We start from the raw sequence: 21,506 nt of genomic DNA, 5'->3' as shown, positions 1-21,506 counted from the left end.
TTCTACGCATTCCTTCCGTTATTTTTATCAAATTGTAAATTTCTCGATGTAGTTTCTTTTTTTTGTGGAAAGAAACTGATTTCAATTTTAAAATTTGAAAGAGAATTGAATAATATCATCTTAATATTTTTAATTCATTATTTAAAATTATTTTATTTGAATTGTTATAGAAATTATTTCTACTATGTACTAAATTGTTTTTTTTTTTATTATTGTTACCTTAATTTTCAGTAAAATTGATTAGTAAGAGAATTAATAATAAAATTATTATTGGCTGCCATTATAGATAATACTTATTGGGAATTTTTTATTTTTAGTTTGTTATCAGACCTTTTAAAACTTGTTTACTACCTATTCCTAATTAATTGGTCGTTAATAAAGTACAATGTTTACCGTATTAATGCTATATAGATTTTTTGAATAGATTTTTAACTACATATGTAACTTAGTAAAAATAGCTAATACAATACTTACTCAATTTATCTCCCTCTCTCTCTCACATACTCATACGCATAGAAAACTCCATCATCATGGACACACACACACAAATTCACACACACATAAACATACACCTTTCAACACGAGCGTGTTTTGTATATACTCAGAGCTATTAAATTAATAAACCTTTGTCATTACTGTTGTTTTAACCGATACATTATTAATTAGCTAGTGGAATTTATTAAATGAGCATGAAAAACCCATAAAATTGTAATTTTATCGTACGTTTGTTAGAATAAATCCACTTTTCTTTTTTTTTTAAATAATTACTTTACATTTCATATAAAAACGATGTTAATTAAGCAGTTATTCTGAGCGTAATGATGTCCTCGCTATACAAGTCTGTGGTAAATGGAGTGATGTCAATTTTTAAGTCTTAATAACTGTTAAATTTTGATATTCTTAGCAAGTTGATGCAAACATTATATTTAATTCATTGAGGATGTACCAACCTCCACTGAACAAATTAATCCAGAACAGTAGCGTCTCAGGTTTTCATCCGGATGATATCGGGTTCGAATCCTGATCAGGCTTGACATTTTCCCATAAGCTACAATCTGTCTTATACTACGTTTCACAAACTTCGAGTTCATGCGGTCAAATTAATCATAAAAAAATTCAAATGAATATTTGACGAATAGCAGAGTATTCTAAATCTAAACTAACCAATAAGAACATAGTTGTTTAGATGTGATAATCCCTAAGCCAATCGAATTGTTTGGATGGGTCAGTATTTCAGCCAATTGCATAATCGATCAATTCGGCAGCTGATAGAGATTCCATTATTGTATTACCATTATTAGTTGATACTTTCAAATTAAATAATATACATAACGTATTATAAGATATAAATAATAAACAGGTAGTGGTAATTTATTTTATAATTACAAAATTTATGATCTAATTTACCCTTGTTCACAAACAAACAAAATAAAATGTTATAACTTGTGTAAAATTTTAGTTAAATTAATACTACTAGAAATTTAAAAAAATTCTTCATTTACAGGTGAATGGTGAACCTGTCAAATCGATTGTTAACAAACAGTACAATACGCCTGTCAATATATACAGTGAAGAAACCATCGCTGAAACTTTATCGGCTCAAGCTGAAGTACTTGCTGGAGGAGTGCTCGGGTAAGAAAACTTATTAAAATATCTTGTGATATAACACTTGATGTTTACTAACAATGATTTTATTGTATTAAGTGGTCTTGGCAGTGAGTAAGGAAAGTTGAAGCAATAGTTGAATGGTTTTATCGAATCGTCTGTTATTTCCTTAAAAGCAAAATTGTTTAACGTCATATTGCTTTATTGGATATGAATTTAAAAAAAACATTTATTTTATGTAAATATTTTTGGTGTGATGTATCTATAATTATCTATTTATTTAGTAACCTAAAAAATATAATTAACAAAAATGTCATTTTATGATTAATATTAATTTTTATTTTTAAAAAAATTGTTTATTTACCTTGAAATTTAATCTTTTAAATGATTGAATATCAGTTTATATTATCTATATAAAAAAAACTCTTCCGAGTACACCAAAAATCAGTAAAAATTATTTAATTTTTGTAGGATTAATTTTAAATTTATCATAAAAATCCTAATATTGTAAGTGAATTCATGAAGATGGCAAGAAGTGTTATAAGCATATAAAACATTAAAATGTTTCCTTCTATTACATGTAAAGTGTGCGCATGTGATATATATATATATATGTGTGTGTGTGTGTGTGTGTGTGTGTGTGTGTGTGTGTGTGTGTGTGTTAAGATAAATTTGATTAATCCGGTGATTATGCATAATTAACGGTTAATGTTTGTGTATTCGTAATCAATGTTGGAGAATTTAATAAGTATGTAGCAATAAACATTTATATAATTTGCATATATGTTAATTAGACGAGATTTGCGAGCGTAGGTTCATGTTTGGTTAGGTTATGGTGATATCCTAGTAAAGGCAGTTACTTTTATACGGATTTTAATATTAGATCGCGGATTCCGGTGTTCTTTGGTGGTTGGGTTTCAATTAACTACGCATCTCAGGAACGGTCGACCTGAGACTTTACAAGACTAGACTTCATTTACGTTCATACATCTCATGCTCATTCATCCTCTAACTGTGAACCTTACTCTGAACCTTAACTGTGGTTTCAGAGGCTAAACAATAAAAAAAAAAAAAATGTTATATTGATATACTTACGACTCGTCAATATACAAAATCAACATAATCTGCGCTCGCTTCGCTCACTAACCTCGACTAATTTTAACAGTAATATTTTGGTTATTTAAATAATAAATTCATTAATTTCTACTTTGGTCGAATTATTTTAATATGTAACATGTGTTAATATGGATAATATGTAAATTGACCAGTATCTTCTACATATATAAAAATGAATGTTTTTGTTCCCATATGCGTTCCTATACCATTCATTTGATTGCGTTAAAACTTTAGTGAGTTGGTGTGTGCACGTCCGCGAAAGTTTCTAAATTTGTTTGGAATTGGAACTAGGTGGCGCTGGGGTTGAGATATTTCGAAAAATTGTATTCATGGTCCGATTAGGCTCGTTCATATTCAGAATATGTGTTACATACATGAAAAAAAAAATACTTCTGCAAAAAATGGACCCGTTAGATGGCGCTGGGGTTGAGACATTTAGAAAAATTGTATTTATCGACCGATTTGGCTCATATTCAGAGTATGTATTAGTTACGTGAAAAGAAAACTTTTTGCAAAAGTTTTACCCGCTAGTTGGCGCCGGTGTTAAGATATTTACGAAACAAACAAAAAATATACATATTCCTTCTTCTATATATATAAAAAGCATTTTTCGTATGTGTGTCCGACTTAAAACTACTGAACCGATTTACGCGCGAATTTTTGAAAAATACTCCGCGTTTTCCGGAGAAGGTTTAAAGCTATTGGAATTCTCGATCTGACCACTAGAAGAAAGTTATTTTGAACAGACTACTGTGTTTAGAATATAGTTTGAATTAAATCCGATAGGTAGTGCTGTTTTGACAATGGGATTTATTTATATTCAAACTTTTGTAACGTAAAAGGATAAATTTTATGAAGTTACGAAATTTTCAATTTTTAATGTTTTATCAAACTTTCAATTATGTTCATTTAATCTATATATATATATTCAAATCTAGCAATAACAAAACATTGCCGGGTCTGCGTGTTTAATAAATTGCTGTATATTTATTAAATTCTCCAACACTGGAGGCGATTATACATATTAATCGGTAATTATGCATAATCATAGGATTAATCAAATTTACCGTAACGCATGTAAGTGTGTGCGCTTGTGTGAACTACAATTACATTCATTAAATTAATTCTATTTTATCTTTTATCCGACTTCTTTAACAATGAGTTTCGCAGTTCGAAAAAAAGGAGTTGTACAATTTTGCATGGAGTTAAGGATTGATCTTTAGCTGTATTTATGACCAAATGGAACGATTTTAATAATTTATTTTTTTTATTTTGTAGCGGAATTTCCGCTGATGTTCGCTTAATTACTTTGTTCCAGATAAAATCAGTAGCAGAATTTTTATTTGAAAAGTATTATTCTTACATAAATAATTGATGGTAATTTTTTATTTGATTTTCGTCATAAGTACTTTATGTTTAAATTCCTCATTGTTAAAATGATTTAATTACTATGGAGTAGTAAGATATGATATGAGTGCATTCCTTTTGTTATTTTTATAACGACAAAGTCTCTCATGTTTTGCGAAACGAGAAGGCTCTTTGTTGATTTTTAAGTGTGTATTTTAAATAAAAATAAAACTGACGGATTTAAAATAAAATAATATTAATTAATAAAATAATATTTGAAAAATAGTAAAACCTAATTTCCATAACGGTCTAAAAAGATGAGTTAGTATTTTTTATTTGAACTTGATCTCAAATTTAGGGTTAACATATTATTGTAGTTTTGTTTTTAATTCATATATATCAAAAAGTGGAATTTTAAAGAAAACTAGAATACCTATTAGTAATATTTTTCTATTTTTATTGCGCAATTTAAAATTTGTTTTTATTTTTTTATGTTTATTTTATTAAACCACTTAAATTAACAATTTATAATAAAAGTTACTAAATTTTTACAGAGTTAACTTTAAGAAGAACGAAAAGGGTTATGATGCTGAAAAAAGCGAAGTTTATAAGATGCTTTTAGAAGCGGAAAAAGAACCAAAGTCTCCAGAACCAGGTAATATAAATTAATGTTTTAAAATAAAGATATCTATTCAGTATTCATTTCATTATATCGTCGCTCTTTTCCTTTGCAATATAGATTCGTATTATATAAAATGATTCGCGAAGGGTGTAACAATCTTACATGACTTGTTTTAATGGTGAAAATAAAGAAGAAAGTTCATACAAACATAGTTTCGGAAACGCTTCGTTAACGACTATCGGTTAGCAAAAACTTTCGTCCTTATTTTTGAGTTCTTCAGTAAAATAAAGCCATACTGTAATTGTTGGAATTCAAATTAAGGGGTTAATATATTTTTCAGGTCATATATGAAATCTGACCTGAAAAATTGAAAAAAAAATAGGTCCCAGAACTGTATTTTGGGAAAATCTAGGATAAACGACAAAAGCTTGGGGTCGAAAAACACAATTTTATTTTAGCGTAAAATAACTTTGTTAAATGGGTAATAAACACAAATGTTTTATACAAAGTTTATAAAGAATTCTGAGTATACAATGCAGATCTTATACAGAATAATTCTGATTAAAATGGCTTTAATAATGTCCACAGAAACGTAAGGATTTCAAAGTTAAAATAAAATATCATAAGTCACAAATATAGTTAAAATCTGTCACATTTTGATATGTTTTGTTTTTAGCAAACCTCAAAATATTTGTATTTATTTTTTCTGGACTTTATTATACTCTTTTACTGAAAATCAAATTCTCTACAAGTTTTGCTTAATTTTTTTTTTGTTTTCAAAGTTATTTTACGCCAAACATAAAAACTTTGTGTTTTTGACTTCAACTTTTGTCTTTCAGCTCAGATTTCTCAAAAACTAGTAAAATTACAATTCTGGGACCTATTATTTTTCTTTTCAAATCTTCAAATCATATTTCATATAAAACCACTAAATTTACCCCTTAATTTGGATTCCAAAAATTACAGTCTGCCTTAATTTTTCCGACGGCCCAGAAATCAAGGAGGAATCTTTCACCAAATGACACTCGCTAACGAAGCCTCTCTCAGTCTTTTTTTATATGAACTGTATTCTTTATTATTATCATTAGAACATGTACCGAAACTTTGTTACATTCTTCGTGAACTACTGTGTATATAAGCTAGAATATCTGATATAAAATTGAAAATATTATGAAATGTCTTTACGTAAGCTTGTATGCTAGTACAAAATTTTGATACATTAATCATCTGTTTTTTATTCTTTTTTTTAAACACATATTTAAAAAATGAAAAAGCTGGATTTGTATTCATGCATTTCTATAAAATATTTAATAATGATCACACCTTGAAGATTATATTTAGAAGTGATATGAGAGTTGCCGGCTTGAAGTTTTTCTTTCAATTTTACCTTAAAGTATATTATTCGGTTTTTTTATATATTGCTCTCTTATTTCTTTTTCTTTATTTTTCTTCTCGAATTCTCCTCTTTTTCTACTTATCCCTCATTTATTTATTCCTTATTATTTTTTAATTATCCCTTCCTACTTCTCTTCTTTGTCCTTTTTTATATTCTTTCTTTTTTCATCAACCGTTTTTTCTTCTTTTTTTTTTAATTCTTTTCCTCTGTTTCTGTATTTTTCTCTTATTCTTACTCTCTTTCTTCTTTTCGTTCTTTACATTTGTTTCTTACTTTCCTTTTTATTATTCATTTTATATTAGGAAAAAAATTTCGAGATTTTCATTTTATCCATTTTGTATGGAATTTTATTTTTTTTTTATATAATAGTTAACAAATTTAATTGCATTTTTCATTGATACCGGTGTACCTTTCATTAAACCTATTGCTATTAAACCTATTGTGCAGCCATACGATACAAAACAAAGTACCGGTTTTTGTCCACACTTAGCCTTCTATATCAGATCACTCTACGAATGAAGTGGTTCGTTTGGTACTAACAGGTTCAGACCTACACTCCCAGAACAAAAAAGTTGGTTATGGGTTAGAAGAAGGACTTGGTAATGGTAAAATTTTATTCGGAAGGACTCTGGTACTAAACAAACGATTCTATATTGAAAATGATTCGAGATCCCTCCGGGGATATACACCCATTCCGCCTGGATTCCTTTAGAATATCGATTTCCAGACTTTCGGACTTTTATCCAGAACAGGAACAGTAGTTTATTGATAAAAATACTATGTACTCGTAGGATCTAACCAAAAGTGTACATAATATCCGCTCAGGAAGGAAGGATCGAGAAATAGCGGGAACGGGGAACGATCTAGTTATAAAGGGACTGCAAAAATAGGTTGACTTATTCTCCGAGTAATGTAATAAGTGTACATCTAACCAGATTTTTGTCTGATATCCTACCCAGGATAGGAACAAAATATTTTTAGGTTACAATTATGCATACACCAGCTTAAATATTTATTGTAATAAAATTGTGTTTTCTTGAAGGAATTAAAGAATCGATCGGGAACGGGTATAAATTTCCTAAAGAAACAATCTCGCCCGTCCCGGTAGTAAATAATTATAAACCAGCTTATAAACCAGTGTGTCAGAACTGGATTTTTGTTAGACCGACTTCTGACAACTCAAAATATAACCTGTAAACACTTATTAGTTTTCTTATCCAGTTTTTATCATATTAAGGGCAATAATTAAAAGAAAACATTCAAAATTTATCTTCAGAGCATTTTGGACTTGGCAAGGGACAATCTCTGGGTTATTCTGGAAGGAGTCCGCTTACTTGACCAAACAAAGGATGGCTTTTCAACTCCTCTTATCTACAACTTGAAGCTACTAGAGTCTGATCTATACTCAAAAAATCCATAACAGTGAAGAAGGAATGAAGGATTCGACGGGGTAGTTGATGAAAAATTATAATTTACTTTCAGAAGAACTTTTTGTACAAGAAATATTGCTTTTCCAGAGATTGAAAATCCAGTCCAGATTACTTGTACATTCGAACTAAAGGAATAATCCTATCGATATCTGAAATTATATATGTTGATATATCTGACTGTTGCTGTATCTGACTGACTATACTGTTGATATATCTGTTCATCGGGTCCCACTAAAATGTTGTCGTTGATTTTTTTTTATCTATAATTTACGCTATCGATGACTGTTTTGTATAAATGATAGTTATCGATAGTTTATATTAATAAAATAATCATTATTTTTTCATACACAATTAACATAAGCGCCTTTCTGTTATCTCAGTTATTTTAAGATATCGCCTACGATATGTATGAAACATGTTACGTACATTTTTATTTAAAATTCTAATTTATTTAAAAACATAAATAATAAACAATTAGTGTGCGAGGGTAATAAATAATCAGTAAATAATGGCATTAACAGTAGTTAAATAATATGGTATTGTCATTTACGACGACGAGAGACGTGAATAGTTAAACTTAAAGCATTTAATTTATGCCTGAATGAAAAAAAAACAACATATTTGTTTAATTCGTGTTGTAGAAAATAAAATATAATTATTATCGATAATAATTTTCATATTTTTAAGAAAATAAATTATTAGAACCGTAGATCTGGTGATAAAATATTAAATAAATAAATCGCTCAAGAACAGTTCGTTACAAAAAAAAAAAGTATTTACTTAAAAAATAAAATAAAGTTTCCATTTTTATTGTTAGACAATCATAGTTCAAGAGGTACTAAGGAAATAATAAGATAAATAATTAAAAACGATCTCTGAAATGTAAATCTAATTGACATTTTATGTTGTATGGTTGTCAAGTTGGATTTTTTTTTTGGTTTAAATTTGATTTTTTTTTTTGTCAAATAATTAAAATTTTTAATTCAATAATTTTCGTCACTAATTTTTAAATTATTAAAAGCGCATTGATAGGTAATGAATAAAGATTTTATGAATAAAGAAACTTTAGTGGTGAACAGTCCTTAATTAATCTTTTTTTAAATCATTAATTTTAAAATTATTAATCCATCCACCGGAATAAATCTGAATCGTATGCACGAAATATGGTACACAGATTTTCCAACGAAAAATTAAAAGTTTGGACGAGATTCAAACTGGTAATCTTTTTGATGAAAGTTTAAGACGCGTTACAATTTTGCCACGGAAATCGGCATTACTTATTCTTATATTTTAAATTAAATATTTTATCATTTTATTTGCAAGATGGGTGATGTTTTATCGGATGAAATGTAGAAATTTTATTTGTGTAGATTCAAAAGTTGTATTTATTACAGCTGCAGGGAGGAATTAATGATATTATATACTAATTTAAACTTCTACGCGTACGAATAATGAAAATTTAATATCCACGCAGAAATATATGACATTAATTTATGCTGTTATTTTCTAGTTTGAAAACCGGTTAACTTTTGTGTTTTACTGACAATTTTATGAAAGTTTTATTTAATTCAAGTTGGCAACTTTTCATATAACTTCTAAATAACAGATATTCAAAAGTATAGATACTAAAAGAGATATTAATGTTCCACCCTGTTCCTGATTTAAAATAGCTTTTGTTTAAAAAAATCATTAAATTCATTATTTCTTATTGAATAAATAAGTAATAATTTCATTAAGCGTAAATCAAAATATTTTTTTTTTTGCTGAATTTCGTGCTTTCATCTATCATAAGTTTCTTATTACATGACTGCCCAAAAAAGAGTGTAATGTATTTAGGGTATGTTTGTTCCAATGTAGCAGCTCAACCACTGAGCCAATTTAGATGTATGACCCCGCGTTAAAATCCTTACGTTACTGGGAGTGTCATAGGCTGTATACATATATATATATATATGTATGCAGATGATTGAAAATGAAATGGAAATAAACTGGAAAATGATTCGAGAGTTTGAAATAAGGAAAAACGTTCATACAAACATATGTCCGAAAATTCTATTATCGATTTACGGCTAGGCAAAAATTTCGCAAGGATTTCAGTTGCCTCGTGAAATTTTAATATATTAGGGATAAACTTGATGGTCTGTTATGTTTATTGACTTGAAAATTCAAATAAAACACGTCCAAGAACTGTATTTTACGTCGTAGTTTACATGATAACCAACGTAAAACAGAAAGATTCTTTTTTTGAGGTTTTTTTCATTTTTAACTACTTGAAAGCAACCGGTAACCGCCTAAGAGACGCTACTTCGGTCGGTCCCAAGTGACGTGGCTGAAGACTAGACCCACCTTAGTGCAGCTTGAAGCTGATCTCCCGACAGGGTTTCTCTTGGATTTCTGAGACATCACGACATTCCTCCCGGTTACCATGGTGATTATCCTAAAAGGACTACCCTTCCCTTCACTATCACCTAGACTGGGTCCGGGTGTGCACCCCATGCATACCCTCCCTGAATCGCGCGCCCACCTCACAAACCTCGAGGGTCCTCAATGCGTCATCAGAACGTCCTGATCCAACCATCTGCTGGTCCCGAACGTCCTCAGCAAAGAGGCTGCCTCCCTGACCCTGCACATGTCCACGATTCAACCCCCTGCTAACAGAATCTTTTTCGCCAGTTCCTCCCGAAATTTTTTTTTCAAATTCACATTAGTGGAGTTTGATATCCATACAGTACAGTTTTATTAGCTTCAGTCAGTCGAACATATATGTCATTTCCCTTCAGTGAGATGAGGTATAGCACCTCACTTATATGTGTAGCAAGATTTATTTACCAACACAATTCAATATACATACAACCAAGTCAATTAACATTAGAAAATGGATGAAATACAATTATTAAATAAGTCAAATAACATTAATAAGTCAATAACAGTAATAAGTCAACAGTAATAAGTCAATTAACATTAGAAAATGGATGAAATACAATTATTAAATACATTACATTTATTATACATAAAAACAGAAAGATTCGGTAACAAAAAACACTTTTTTTTAGGTTTGAAGTACAGTAATTTGCTAAATGACTAATAAATACGTAAATTTTATTATGAAACCGTGTAAAAAATTTTATTCTGAGAAAATTTATTTAATAAAGTATATGAAAAAAAAATTACTTTTACTAATAACAAATTAAAAAAAAATCATATGAATCTGTAAAACAGCTGTTTGTAGTAAATAAATTTAGAACTTTAAAAATTAAAATATTTTTAATTTATTTTACATAATACATATTCTAGTAATTTATTACATGACTTTCCAAAAAGAAGTGTATTGTATTTATTATGGTGTATGTGTGCATGTTCCACCGTAGCAGCTCAACGGCTGAACTGATTTAAATGTATTACCCAACGTTGGAATCGTTATGTTCCCAGGAGTGTCGTAGGCAGTATGAATGAATATATATATATATATATATATATATATATATACAGAGTGTCCCATATAAAACGCAACCCAACCTTATATTAATAGGTATTGAAATAATAAAAAGGCATGTGTAAATGTAAATTTAATTTTTATTATTACCTTCCATTACCTTACATTTAGAGTAAATGTTGGAAGTGGCCGTCATCTTCTTGAATACAAGCTTCAGTTCTTTTTACAGCGTTTCTTGCAAATTTTTTCAAAGTTTGTGGCTGGATATTTAATACAGCTTGTTTAATATTGACTTTCAATCGTTCAAGTGTTCGTGGTTTGTTACTGTAGCCTTTTTCTTTGAGGTAACCCCGTAGAAAAAAATCCGCCGCAGTCAAATCTGGAGATCTTGGTGGCCACAAGCCTCGACAGATAACACGATTACCAAAGAATTCCTCAATGAACTAAGAAGTTGAACCTGCGTAGTGCGATGTCGCACCGTCATGTTGTAGCCAGCAGTGTTTGTCTTCCTCTTCCAAGATTGCGATGACTGAAATAAAATTTCCTGATATCGTTCTGCATTAATGGTGTACTCGAAAAAAATAGGACCGATTATTTTCTTCCGCGGTATCGCGCACCACACGCCCGACTTCTGCGGGTGTAATTGTTTTTCGTGATAAACGTGGGGATTTTCAGCACTCCAAATTCTACTGTTTTGGCTGTTTACGTAGCCATCCAAATGAAACCGTGCTTCATCTGTGAAAAATAACGAATCCATAACATTAATTCCCTCGCGCAGAAATCGACGGAACCGTTGACGATATTGTAGCCGTTTTTCTTTGTCGGGCTCAAGAAGTTGATGAACCGTTTGAATGCAATAAGGTCGTAATTGTAATCGTTTGATCGCCGGATGAACAGTCGATTTACACAAATTAATTTCAGCAGACAAACGTCTGATCGATTTATTTGGCGAGGCGAGTATTCGGTCTTTGATTTCAGTGACTATATTTGTATTCTACACTGACGCAGATCTTTTGTGTTCCTTGTTATTAACAGAACCGGTCTCTCTAAATTTTGCGACTAACCGTAATACTGATGTTTTGTTAGGAGCTGGTTTATCGGGGTACTTATGGCGAAACAAATCTTGCACTGCAACCACTGATTTCGTACTGAAGTACGACTCAACAATGAAAATACGTTCATCTAGCGAAAACACTATCTTGTCTCTAGCAGTACACTGAATGTTATGATTGCAAAGTTGTTACTATCGGTAGTGTTCTACTGCGTCGCCGCGATGTTCTGATGTTGGACGAATCCATTTCAGTAACGAGTAAGGGAGTAAGCTTGACTTTTGAAATTTCATGGATGAGTGATTGATGGGTTGCGTTTTATATGGGACACTCTGTATATATATATAAAACTAGATTTAAAAGTATAAGTTTAATGTACATGTACCGAACAATATCATGTAGATAATAAATAAGTTTAAAAATTTTACCTTCGACAATTAAATAAATCTGATGTGGACACCTCGTTTTCCGGAACGTTTAACTACGGTAATTGTACGTTTTAAAGCAATATCCCTTTTAGCCTAATTGAAAATATAGTACTTTAGTAACTGATTTGATCAAAATACCGTAAAGTAATATATATATTACTACTTTATTAACACAGTTGATGTATATAACACTTAGATTTGAGACAGTTATTTGAAAAATCTGATGTGGAGACCACGTGAATTCCTCGTCGCTGAAGTAGTTAAGAGAGAAAGTGTTGGATCCGTAACCAAGCACATGTCGGATCGAATCCGACTTCGTGTTCATATTTTAATTTTACCTTTTTTTTTTAATTTAAATATATTGATTTATTAATAATTATTAAACTCTGTAAAAATTATTGAATTAAAATGAAAAGTACATAAAATTTTATTTCACTAATAACGTCTAATTTTTTTTCATATATATTTTTTTTTTATTGTTGTTAATGAATTATTATCTATTGTATAATTTTTTTTTATAATCAGTGGTTAATAATTATTAATAAATCAATATATTTAAATTAAAAAAGGTTTAAAAAAATATATGTATAGGAAGTCGGATTCGAACCGATGTACCTTGGCCTTGTAAGATCCAAATATTTCATTAATTAAAATTTATTTGGCTATAATTCTGGAACCAAAGAACATAAGTACCACTTATGATATATCGTCGAAAAGCTCTCAGTGAGGGCTTATTACTGCAGTTAAGAAAACGTTCAAAATCCATTTTTTTTTTTTTTTTTAATTTTGAGCTTTTATGGACACTTTTGGTTCAGTCGATTGTAATCAAAAGGAGAGGTGCACAACTAGATGTTACAACAGTTCTAAATTCAACATTTCTAAATCCTGCGATTAATCGTTTTTGGAGTTATACGGTATATGTATATATCGTACGTTTATAACTACGTACAAACGTCACCCCGAAACTAGTCAAAATGGATCCAGGGATGGTCAAAATGAATATTTCCGTTGAAATCTGAAAACCGAAATTTTTCGCGATCACACTTTACTTTCTTCGTACAAGGAAGTAAAAAAGGATTATTTAAATTTTTTATCATTAATAACTGCTTAAATATTAGTTTTATCAAATTGGGCTTTATTAGAAAAAAATTTTAAGCGTTTGATTATGAACAAATTGACAATTCATTTTTTCAGATCGGTTGGTTAATAAACAACTGAAATTGTTAAAGTGGATCGAAAAAACTATGCTGTTTGATAGTTTTGTACCTGTTATTATTAGTTATTTTTAATTCAATTAATAAAGTGGAAACAGGGATAAGATTGTCGTAATAATTGGCGATCCACTATTAAACATTTCAAACATATCTTACCTAACGATTAACGATTTCAACTAATGACGGATAATTTTATTCAGAATGAAAGTCTCTTAATATTTTATCTAGTGCAATATAATTCCATAAACCTAATTGAAAACTTTAAACGGCTGGCATTTTCAGATTTTTCAACTTATTTGTTTTGTAGAAGATATTGTCGGTACATGTATACTAAAGTTTATTAAAATGACTCATTCTTAATGTATAGATTTTAGTGGGGAAACAACCAGATTTTCCCGCATGAATCTTTTTGTTTATTTTGATGTCTTGAATCAATTTCTTAAATTTGATGAAACTTTTCTGGGACATTACATTGCACGTCATTGTCATAACTATTTCAGAGGCATTGAAAGAAGTTTGTGATTAATAATTTGTGACGAAAATATTTTATATAAGTAGGGATTTTTGTGTCATAGCCGCATTCTTGCTAGTATTTTGATGTGAATGACTTATTTCGAAATTAGACGTATTTCGCAAAAAGATTAAAAGAACAATAAATTAGAAGTCACTTCAATAAAAATAATATATTTACCACTTTTTAAAAATGTTTAATTTTAACTGTCATTGTATTGTTGATACCTTAATTGATTACAAAATCTAATCACTAAATACATTAACAAAATCTAATTAAATAAATTTTACGAAATTTCTAATAAAATAATGCTGTTATCACCGTCTAATATTTTTTTCATTTTACTATTGTATGGATTTCAATTGATTTTTTTTTTTGACAATTTCTATTGTAACTGATTTGAAACTTACTGGAATTGATAAATTGATGTCGGTTTACTTCAACTGGTGACCTCTAGCCTGAACCCAATATCGCATTTTTTATTAAAAAAAAAGAAAAGAAAAAAATCACTGCATGTGTTACATTACTTGTAAATGATTTCATAGAAAGAAATTTTTTAACTTTTTTTATACACGTAAAGTAAATAATAAATCATTTGTCTGATTATGTAATAATAGGCATTCATTATTTTTACTTTTCTGATAATATATCGATTTTGATTTAGTAGCATTAATTTAATGTCCAATTATTCGCGCGGAAAGTACTGAATTTTTAAACTAAACTCTTTTAATTCCTTCTTTATCATCTTCATTTCTTGTTTACTTTTACTAAAAAATCCTTTAAGAATAACTCTACCAAATTTAAGCTTTCTAGCAGTTCTGAAAATGGTAGAATTATGTAACGAGTGAATCGATTTGAGCGCGCACAAACACACACACGAGTGTATATACCATATAGTATTTGAGTGTGTTTACCATATAGTATTTGAACAAATTATATGAATGCAATGCTTTTTTTTATTATGTTGCTCCTGATACGTTCCAGGTGCCAGGTTGTAAGGAGATGCATTTTTCTCTTTCAAACTGAACTCACGGTAAACATTATTATGATCATAAAAAAAATCATGTAATCAATTCGTTTTCCTATATCATTGATAATGGATCTTTCTGCAATTAAATATATCGCCTAAAATGTATCGGAATTAAACACTCGAAAGATATCAGTACTTAATTCAAATATTCTGCCAAATTTCATGATCCAGTTATTAATAATTAGAGTTAATTTCCTTCATCTAATGATTAGTAGATTTTCCACTAGAAAATTTATAATAAATGTAAAAATTAATAATATAAATTATTTTTTTTCTCACTACCGGTCACAATAATAAACCACGTAAATTCCTGGAAGAATTTCAGCTTGTATATAAATATTTTTAAATTAGTCGGACCCCCCACAGTATTCAATACGCTTATGGTTCTGATAATAATACTGATAATTAACTATTAAAGTATTCAGGCTTTACAGACACCCGAAAAGAAACTAAATTAACAAAATGCACAACAGTAGTAACTACGGTGAATAAAATAAAGTTGACAAAGTTTGAGAGGAAAACTTATTTCTGCTGCCATGGTGACAGAAATTAATTTGTAATTATTAATTTTTTCTTCTTTCATGAGTATTCTCAATTAACAACTTCACCACCAAGGGGGCGGCTAAGGTCTCGATCTATAGCTTAAAAACTTCCCTGGGATAATGTATTCTCTCTCTTTTCTTTCTGTTTAGCATCCAGAACCACCGTAAGATATTACTTCAGAGGATATGTATGAATGTAAATGAAATGTAGTCTTGTACAGTTTCAAGTCAACCGATCCTGAGATGTCTGGTTAATTGAAACCCAAACACTACAAAACACCGGTATCGGCGATCTAGTACTCAAATCCGTATAAAAGTAATTGTCTTTACTAGGTTTTAAAACTTAGAACTCTTGTCTACGAAATCATCTGATTTGCGTTCACCACTAGACCAATCCGGTGGGTTAGGGAATGTATCCTGAAAGTTTTAAAGCGATCGGTTGGTTAATTCTCGCGTGATGCCAGAACATACAAACAGATAAACAAACAAACGAACTTTCGGCTATATATAAAATTAAAAAATTATTTTAAACGCATTTAACAATACCCATTATCTCTGCGTACAAATTGGAAAACCCTTCATACCAATTACCCAAAAACGTTTAAATTTGGATTAAATATTTTAAGGTAGATCTTTAGGAAAAGTATGAAAAAGTTCTTTAGATTTATAATCGTTAAGAACTTAATTAACTAAGAAAACTGAAAAAAAGGGTAGCCGATACTGAAAGGTATAACTCCTAATCTAGTCCGTTTGTTTCCCCTAAGTAGTAAACTATCATCGATATAAAAAAATTTCTTTTTCCTCCATTTTATGTAATGAAAGTTTACGAACTGGTAATTTCTTTTCAAATCTTCCTCTACTTAAGATGTTATATTAAAGTTTTTTTTTCTTGTAAATTAATTTACCTCAGAAGCTTACAGTAGTTTAAATGTGGTAATATTAAAATGGAATTTTTGTAGCGTATTAATCCCCTATATGACAAGGATTCGAACCTGGGACCCCCGGATGATAGGTTGAGATGCTACCACTCCGCCACGGAGATCGGGAAATTGGTTATAAGTATTTTTTCTAATTTTATTCCGAGTATTATTTGTTTTAAATCGGTGTAATTTAACAACCTCAAGTATCTTAAATGGTATTAATGTGTGTTGCGTATACTCGTATATCTTCCTATACTATTATTATAAAGTTTGAAATTTATAATAATTTCAATATTTCATGAAAACACATCTCGGGGAATCCTTTATTTAACCACCTCTAAAAGAGTGAATCTTGTTTTCACACTTTCCGTATATTTTACGATTCATTCTTTTTTTAGAAGCTCTGAAATTAATTCTAATTTTTGACGGAAACAAATAAAATCCCCTTCTTTATTTTTTATTTTAAAATCAAAAACCCCTTTTAAAATTTTATTCCTAAACGGATTGAAATAACAGGATAAACGTAGTTTTCCTGGTACGTGTAAACATTCGTAACACGTTGAGTAGATGCTCAAAATTTAGTGCAGTTACTTTATGAAAATACGTTTCAGAATTTCCCTTTAAACCATTCTTAAGAGGATGAAGATAGATAAATGTATATTTCTAGTTTATATTCCGAAAGCTTAAAATATTTACACGGCAGTGACGTACTGCTTAAGTATTAAATCTACACACCTAAAGAGAAAGCTCTCTTATCGATTCACTCATCACTTCCTATTTTCTCTTATAGCTGGAAATCGGAAATAATTTGGTTATTTCTAAAGAAAAGCAAAGCAAAATTTATTTTTTTTAGATCAACATTTTTCCTGAGCGAACAATAGATAAGTTTAGCTATTAATTTTATAACAGTTGTAACAATTATTTTTACCAATTAAAAAAAGCTGACAACACAGTTGTAGGACTTTCCTGTCACGCGGTTTTTTATGATGTACGGCTTGGCTTACACACTCAACTTAATTAGAAATATTTACCATTTTATTTAAACACAATATTTTTTGTTTATTTAATTCAATGAGTCTAACTAGAGCGCGCGCGCATAAATTATTTCATTCGCGCGGGTGTGGTGCTACTAGCGGCCAATTTACATAAATTTTTAAACTTTAAATATTATTCATTTATTTTATTCTACCGCTCACTTGTGACGTCAAAATATAGCAGACGATTACAGCAGTAGACCGGCCGCTAAGTGTGATGTTGGGGTGTGTAAGAGGGGTACCTGGGTTAAAACCACTTTTATGGGGAACAAATTTATGGATCCAACGAGATGGTAAAAAAAAAATGCAATTAAAAAACCCACTCTCTTGCATTTTACAACGTTAAAAAATTATTGCTATTTTTTGGAATTGGGGTGCAATTTAACAAAAACATTTTTACACAGAAAATATTTTTAAAAAATGCAACGAAAATCACCCCTTGTACTGCCTTTTACAGCTCTTCAAAATTATAACCGTTTTTAGATAGGGGTGTGAAATTTAGCAAAAAAAAATTTTTTTTACAAAAGTTGTTTACTTTATTAATATTAAAAAAATTCACAAAAAATGTAACCTTAATTAAGCAAAATCTGGAGACGATTTCGTTTTTCCCTCCCTGTATTGCTACCCGCTGACCTTTGGAATTGAGAATTTAATAGCCTCAATTCCTCTACTATAGAAATGTTATACCCAAGTTTGGTGAAAATCGGTCAAGCGGTTCTGGAGATATAAGGCGACTTGCACGCCAACATACATTCGTACGCACATTTTGTCGCGGAAATTTCGATACCATTTTTCAGTTTTCTGGAGTCCTTAGGGGTCAATTCGTCAAGATTCGGTGAAAACCGGACTTTCCCAATTTTGACCGATCGCCATACTTTCCCTGCCGTGTAGTGGGGAAAGTAAAAATGTAATAAAATTCGTTAGAATTATGGAAATCATTCTTTTTTCTGAGTTTTTTCTCTGTAATATCTTATTTATTATTTAATTACTACGAATAATATATTATTACAGTAATTATTTAAAATAAAATTGAAGTTTTTTTTTTGTTTATACCCAATTTATTTTTCAAATATCAAAAGTTTAAATTTATACAGTAGAAGCCGGCCTGTCCCGTCTAGCCAGAACCTGGACACTGGGGGCCCAGGCGAACCCCGGAGCCAACACAGGAGGTCCTCGGAGCTACGGGGCCTACCCCAGGACCGCAGAGCTCGCTTCGTTGCAATTCCCGTCTACCCATAGGGCATTATCCTCGTAGTTGAGAGAATAATATTGATAAATAACAATTAAAATATTTAAGTTTTATAGAAACGTGAAAAATAAACTATATTATAAAAGACGGAATAATAGCATCTATGGCAACTAAAGTACTTAAAAATTTGACGAGGAAAACTTCACAACTTATTTCAGTTGCCACGCTGAGAATAATTAATATAATTTTTAATTATTAATTTTTTTTTAATGAATATCCATAATTGTTAACTTCATTCCCAAGGGGACTAGGTCCCCTTGGATCTATGCTTAAAACCTTTCCTGGGATAATACAAATGTATCCTGCAAATTTGAAAGCAATCGGTCAATTAATTCTCGCGTGTTGCGAGAAGTAACAAACAAACGGATAGTTTGAGTATATGTATATATTCAATATATTCATTTTTCAATTTATCTATTGAAAAATATCTTGGGTGCGGCTCGCCACATAGCGGCCCGAATGAGAAGTGCAGCATCATAAGAGATTATTTATTATTTACACGTTTTAATAAAATTTTTCATCTTAATATAGCCTATGACACTTCTAGTTACATATGGAAGCTACTTTTAAAATTTCGTAGCGATTAGTTAACGGTTCTTGAAATTTTTGCTAATATAAAAACGTTTCCATTTCATATAACAGGGAGATTTAATATTTTAATTTTTTTTTGTAGCTGAAAAAATTCAGTTAAAATTAATTAATCCCTCTTTATTTATTTTTTTTTATTTAAAAAAAAATATTTTATATTTCCACGATTTAAAAAAAAAAGATTAAAAAACAGTAAAATAATAGACGTTTCAAATTTGAAATATTTTAAGATTTTGTAAACTCTTTACTTTAGAATATCTTACGAGATAATTTTGATTTTCTTATATAATATACTTTTTATAATAAATTTTCATTCTGTGAAAGAGATTCAGTTCTGTGGATTTTGTATAAATACCGTACGATATTTCTAGTAAAATAATAATATAATTTATGCTGTTTGTAATATATTTTTTTTTGTTTGCATGAACGAGTTAAGTATTTTAATAAATTACTGTGAATCTAAAGATAAGGTGCATGATTTTCTCATAAAATTAATTCAGATTTTACTGCTGGTAACTCTGATTATTTATTTATACATGAGGTATCACGTATGACAAGTTACGGTTTCATCATATTACTTTGATCGTTTCCTATTTATCCGCATTACATGGTTTCATATTTCATTGAATAAATTTTGTTTGGTTAAAATAATTTCTTCGACCAGATATAATCGATTACATATTTAATTAAAAAACATTATACAGTTTCTTGTACTGTATTATATTTCATTTACTCGTTTAATATAATTTAAAAAAATTATATTTGTTATTTAATATCTAAATTGATCATTTTTTTTATTATTTCTTTATTTTTGATTTTATCAGTATAAATATTTATGTTAGAAAAAGTTGTTAGAAATATGTTTATTAGAAAAATGTAGGTTCAAGAAAAATTTGCCCACAGTGGAATCAGAAGAAGGTGGAGTTGTTGTACCACCGCCAGTTACTATTGGATTGAGACATGTCTCCTCCCCTCGTGAATCAAAGCCTACGACACCATCAACACCATCTGGTGGTGGTAGCACAGGTGGTCAAAATACATGTGCTGAATGCGAAAGACTTATTGTGTAAGTACTCTATTGTTTTATTTTTTTTTTGCAATGTAACATTTTAAAGTTTATTTATTTAAAATATATTTTTAACAGAACAACGTTATTCTTACCTGCGTAATAACTTCTTAAAATAAATTACTATTATAGAGTCAAAGTAAATTGTAACTTGTATAAAAAGATAATTCCTACGTACTATAACTACTTAAAATAAATTACTACAATAGAGTCAAAACAACTTGTAACTTAGAAAGAAAAGATAATAATAATTCATTTTGTTAACCGCTTATATAAAAATCTTGACCGATATTTTTGTCTAGATCACGAAGAATCGGTTTAATGTTTTACAGATTTACGATAGCAAATAAAATGGAATTTTATACAATTATATTCACTTTTTCCCAACGTATCCGCCGATTTATTTCAGATTCTTAAATCCGTTCAGATTTTGCTTTTTTTAAATTTTTAATTACCTGTTCAAAATGAAACTTAATAAACGTTCCCTATTTAATAAACAAGTTCCAGGTTTTTAAAAATATTTTTTTATTATTTAACCCTGACCCCCAATTAAGCATGAATACGGTTTCGGGAGGTCCCTCGCTCTTGCTACCAGATGAGGGGAACGCCAGGCCAGACCATGCCGTTTCCGGCCTCCATCACCTAGGAACCGGGACTCGGTCCTTTGTGCTTCACCTGTAACGGGGATATCCCCAAATGGACGGCTCCACCAAGGACTCAGTCTTTTAGCTCAGGGGCTCGAGAGTACCCGCACATCACCTTCATCACCACTGCCCACCTGTGCAAGCACGGACGAACGGCAGCTCCGTACGGAGCTGTCCCTCACCCCCTCGCTTCCCGATATTTCATTTAAAGTATTTCAGATTGGAACTCGTAAACTTCACAGATCGATAAACGACATAATCCTACCGCGAAAGAAAAGATCC

At 29.9% G+C, this 21,506-nt stretch overlaps 1 protein-coding gene across 9 annotated transcripts in view; it reads left to right on the top strand.

The window, feature by feature from the left end:
• The window catches only part of Zasp52 (Z band alternatively spliced PDZ-motif protein 52), a 427,403-nt gene that overhangs the window by 280,181 nt on the left and 125,716 nt on the right, over positions 1 to 21,506 (top strand). For 6 of the 9 annotated variants that reach the window (XM_075377465.1, XM_075377463.1, XM_075377468.1 and 3 more), the window contains exons 4-5: positions 1,505 to 1,632; positions 4,623 to 4,723. In XM_075377465.1, the coding sequence (XP_075233580.1) occupies positions 1,505 to 1,632; positions 4,623 to 4,723 (229 nt within the window). Of the gene's footprint in view, positions 1 to 1,504; positions 1,633 to 4,622; positions 4,724 to 20,417; positions 20,581 to 21,506 lie in introns of all 9 variants that reach the window. The other 3 variants (XM_075377464.1, XM_075377469.1, XM_075377467.1) reach the window with 1 other exon arrangement.

Source organism: Lycorma delicatula, chromosome 10 (genome assembly GCF_047948215.1).
Source record: "Lycorma delicatula isolate Av1 chromosome 10, ASM4794821v1, whole genome shotgun sequence".
In the NCBI taxonomy this organism is placed as follows: domain Eukaryota; kingdom Metazoa; phylum Arthropoda; class Insecta; order Hemiptera; family Fulgoridae; genus Lycorma; species Lycorma delicatula.
The sequence above is the reverse complement of the archived record's forward strand: the minus strand, read 5'-3'. Positions and strand labels throughout refer to the sequence as shown.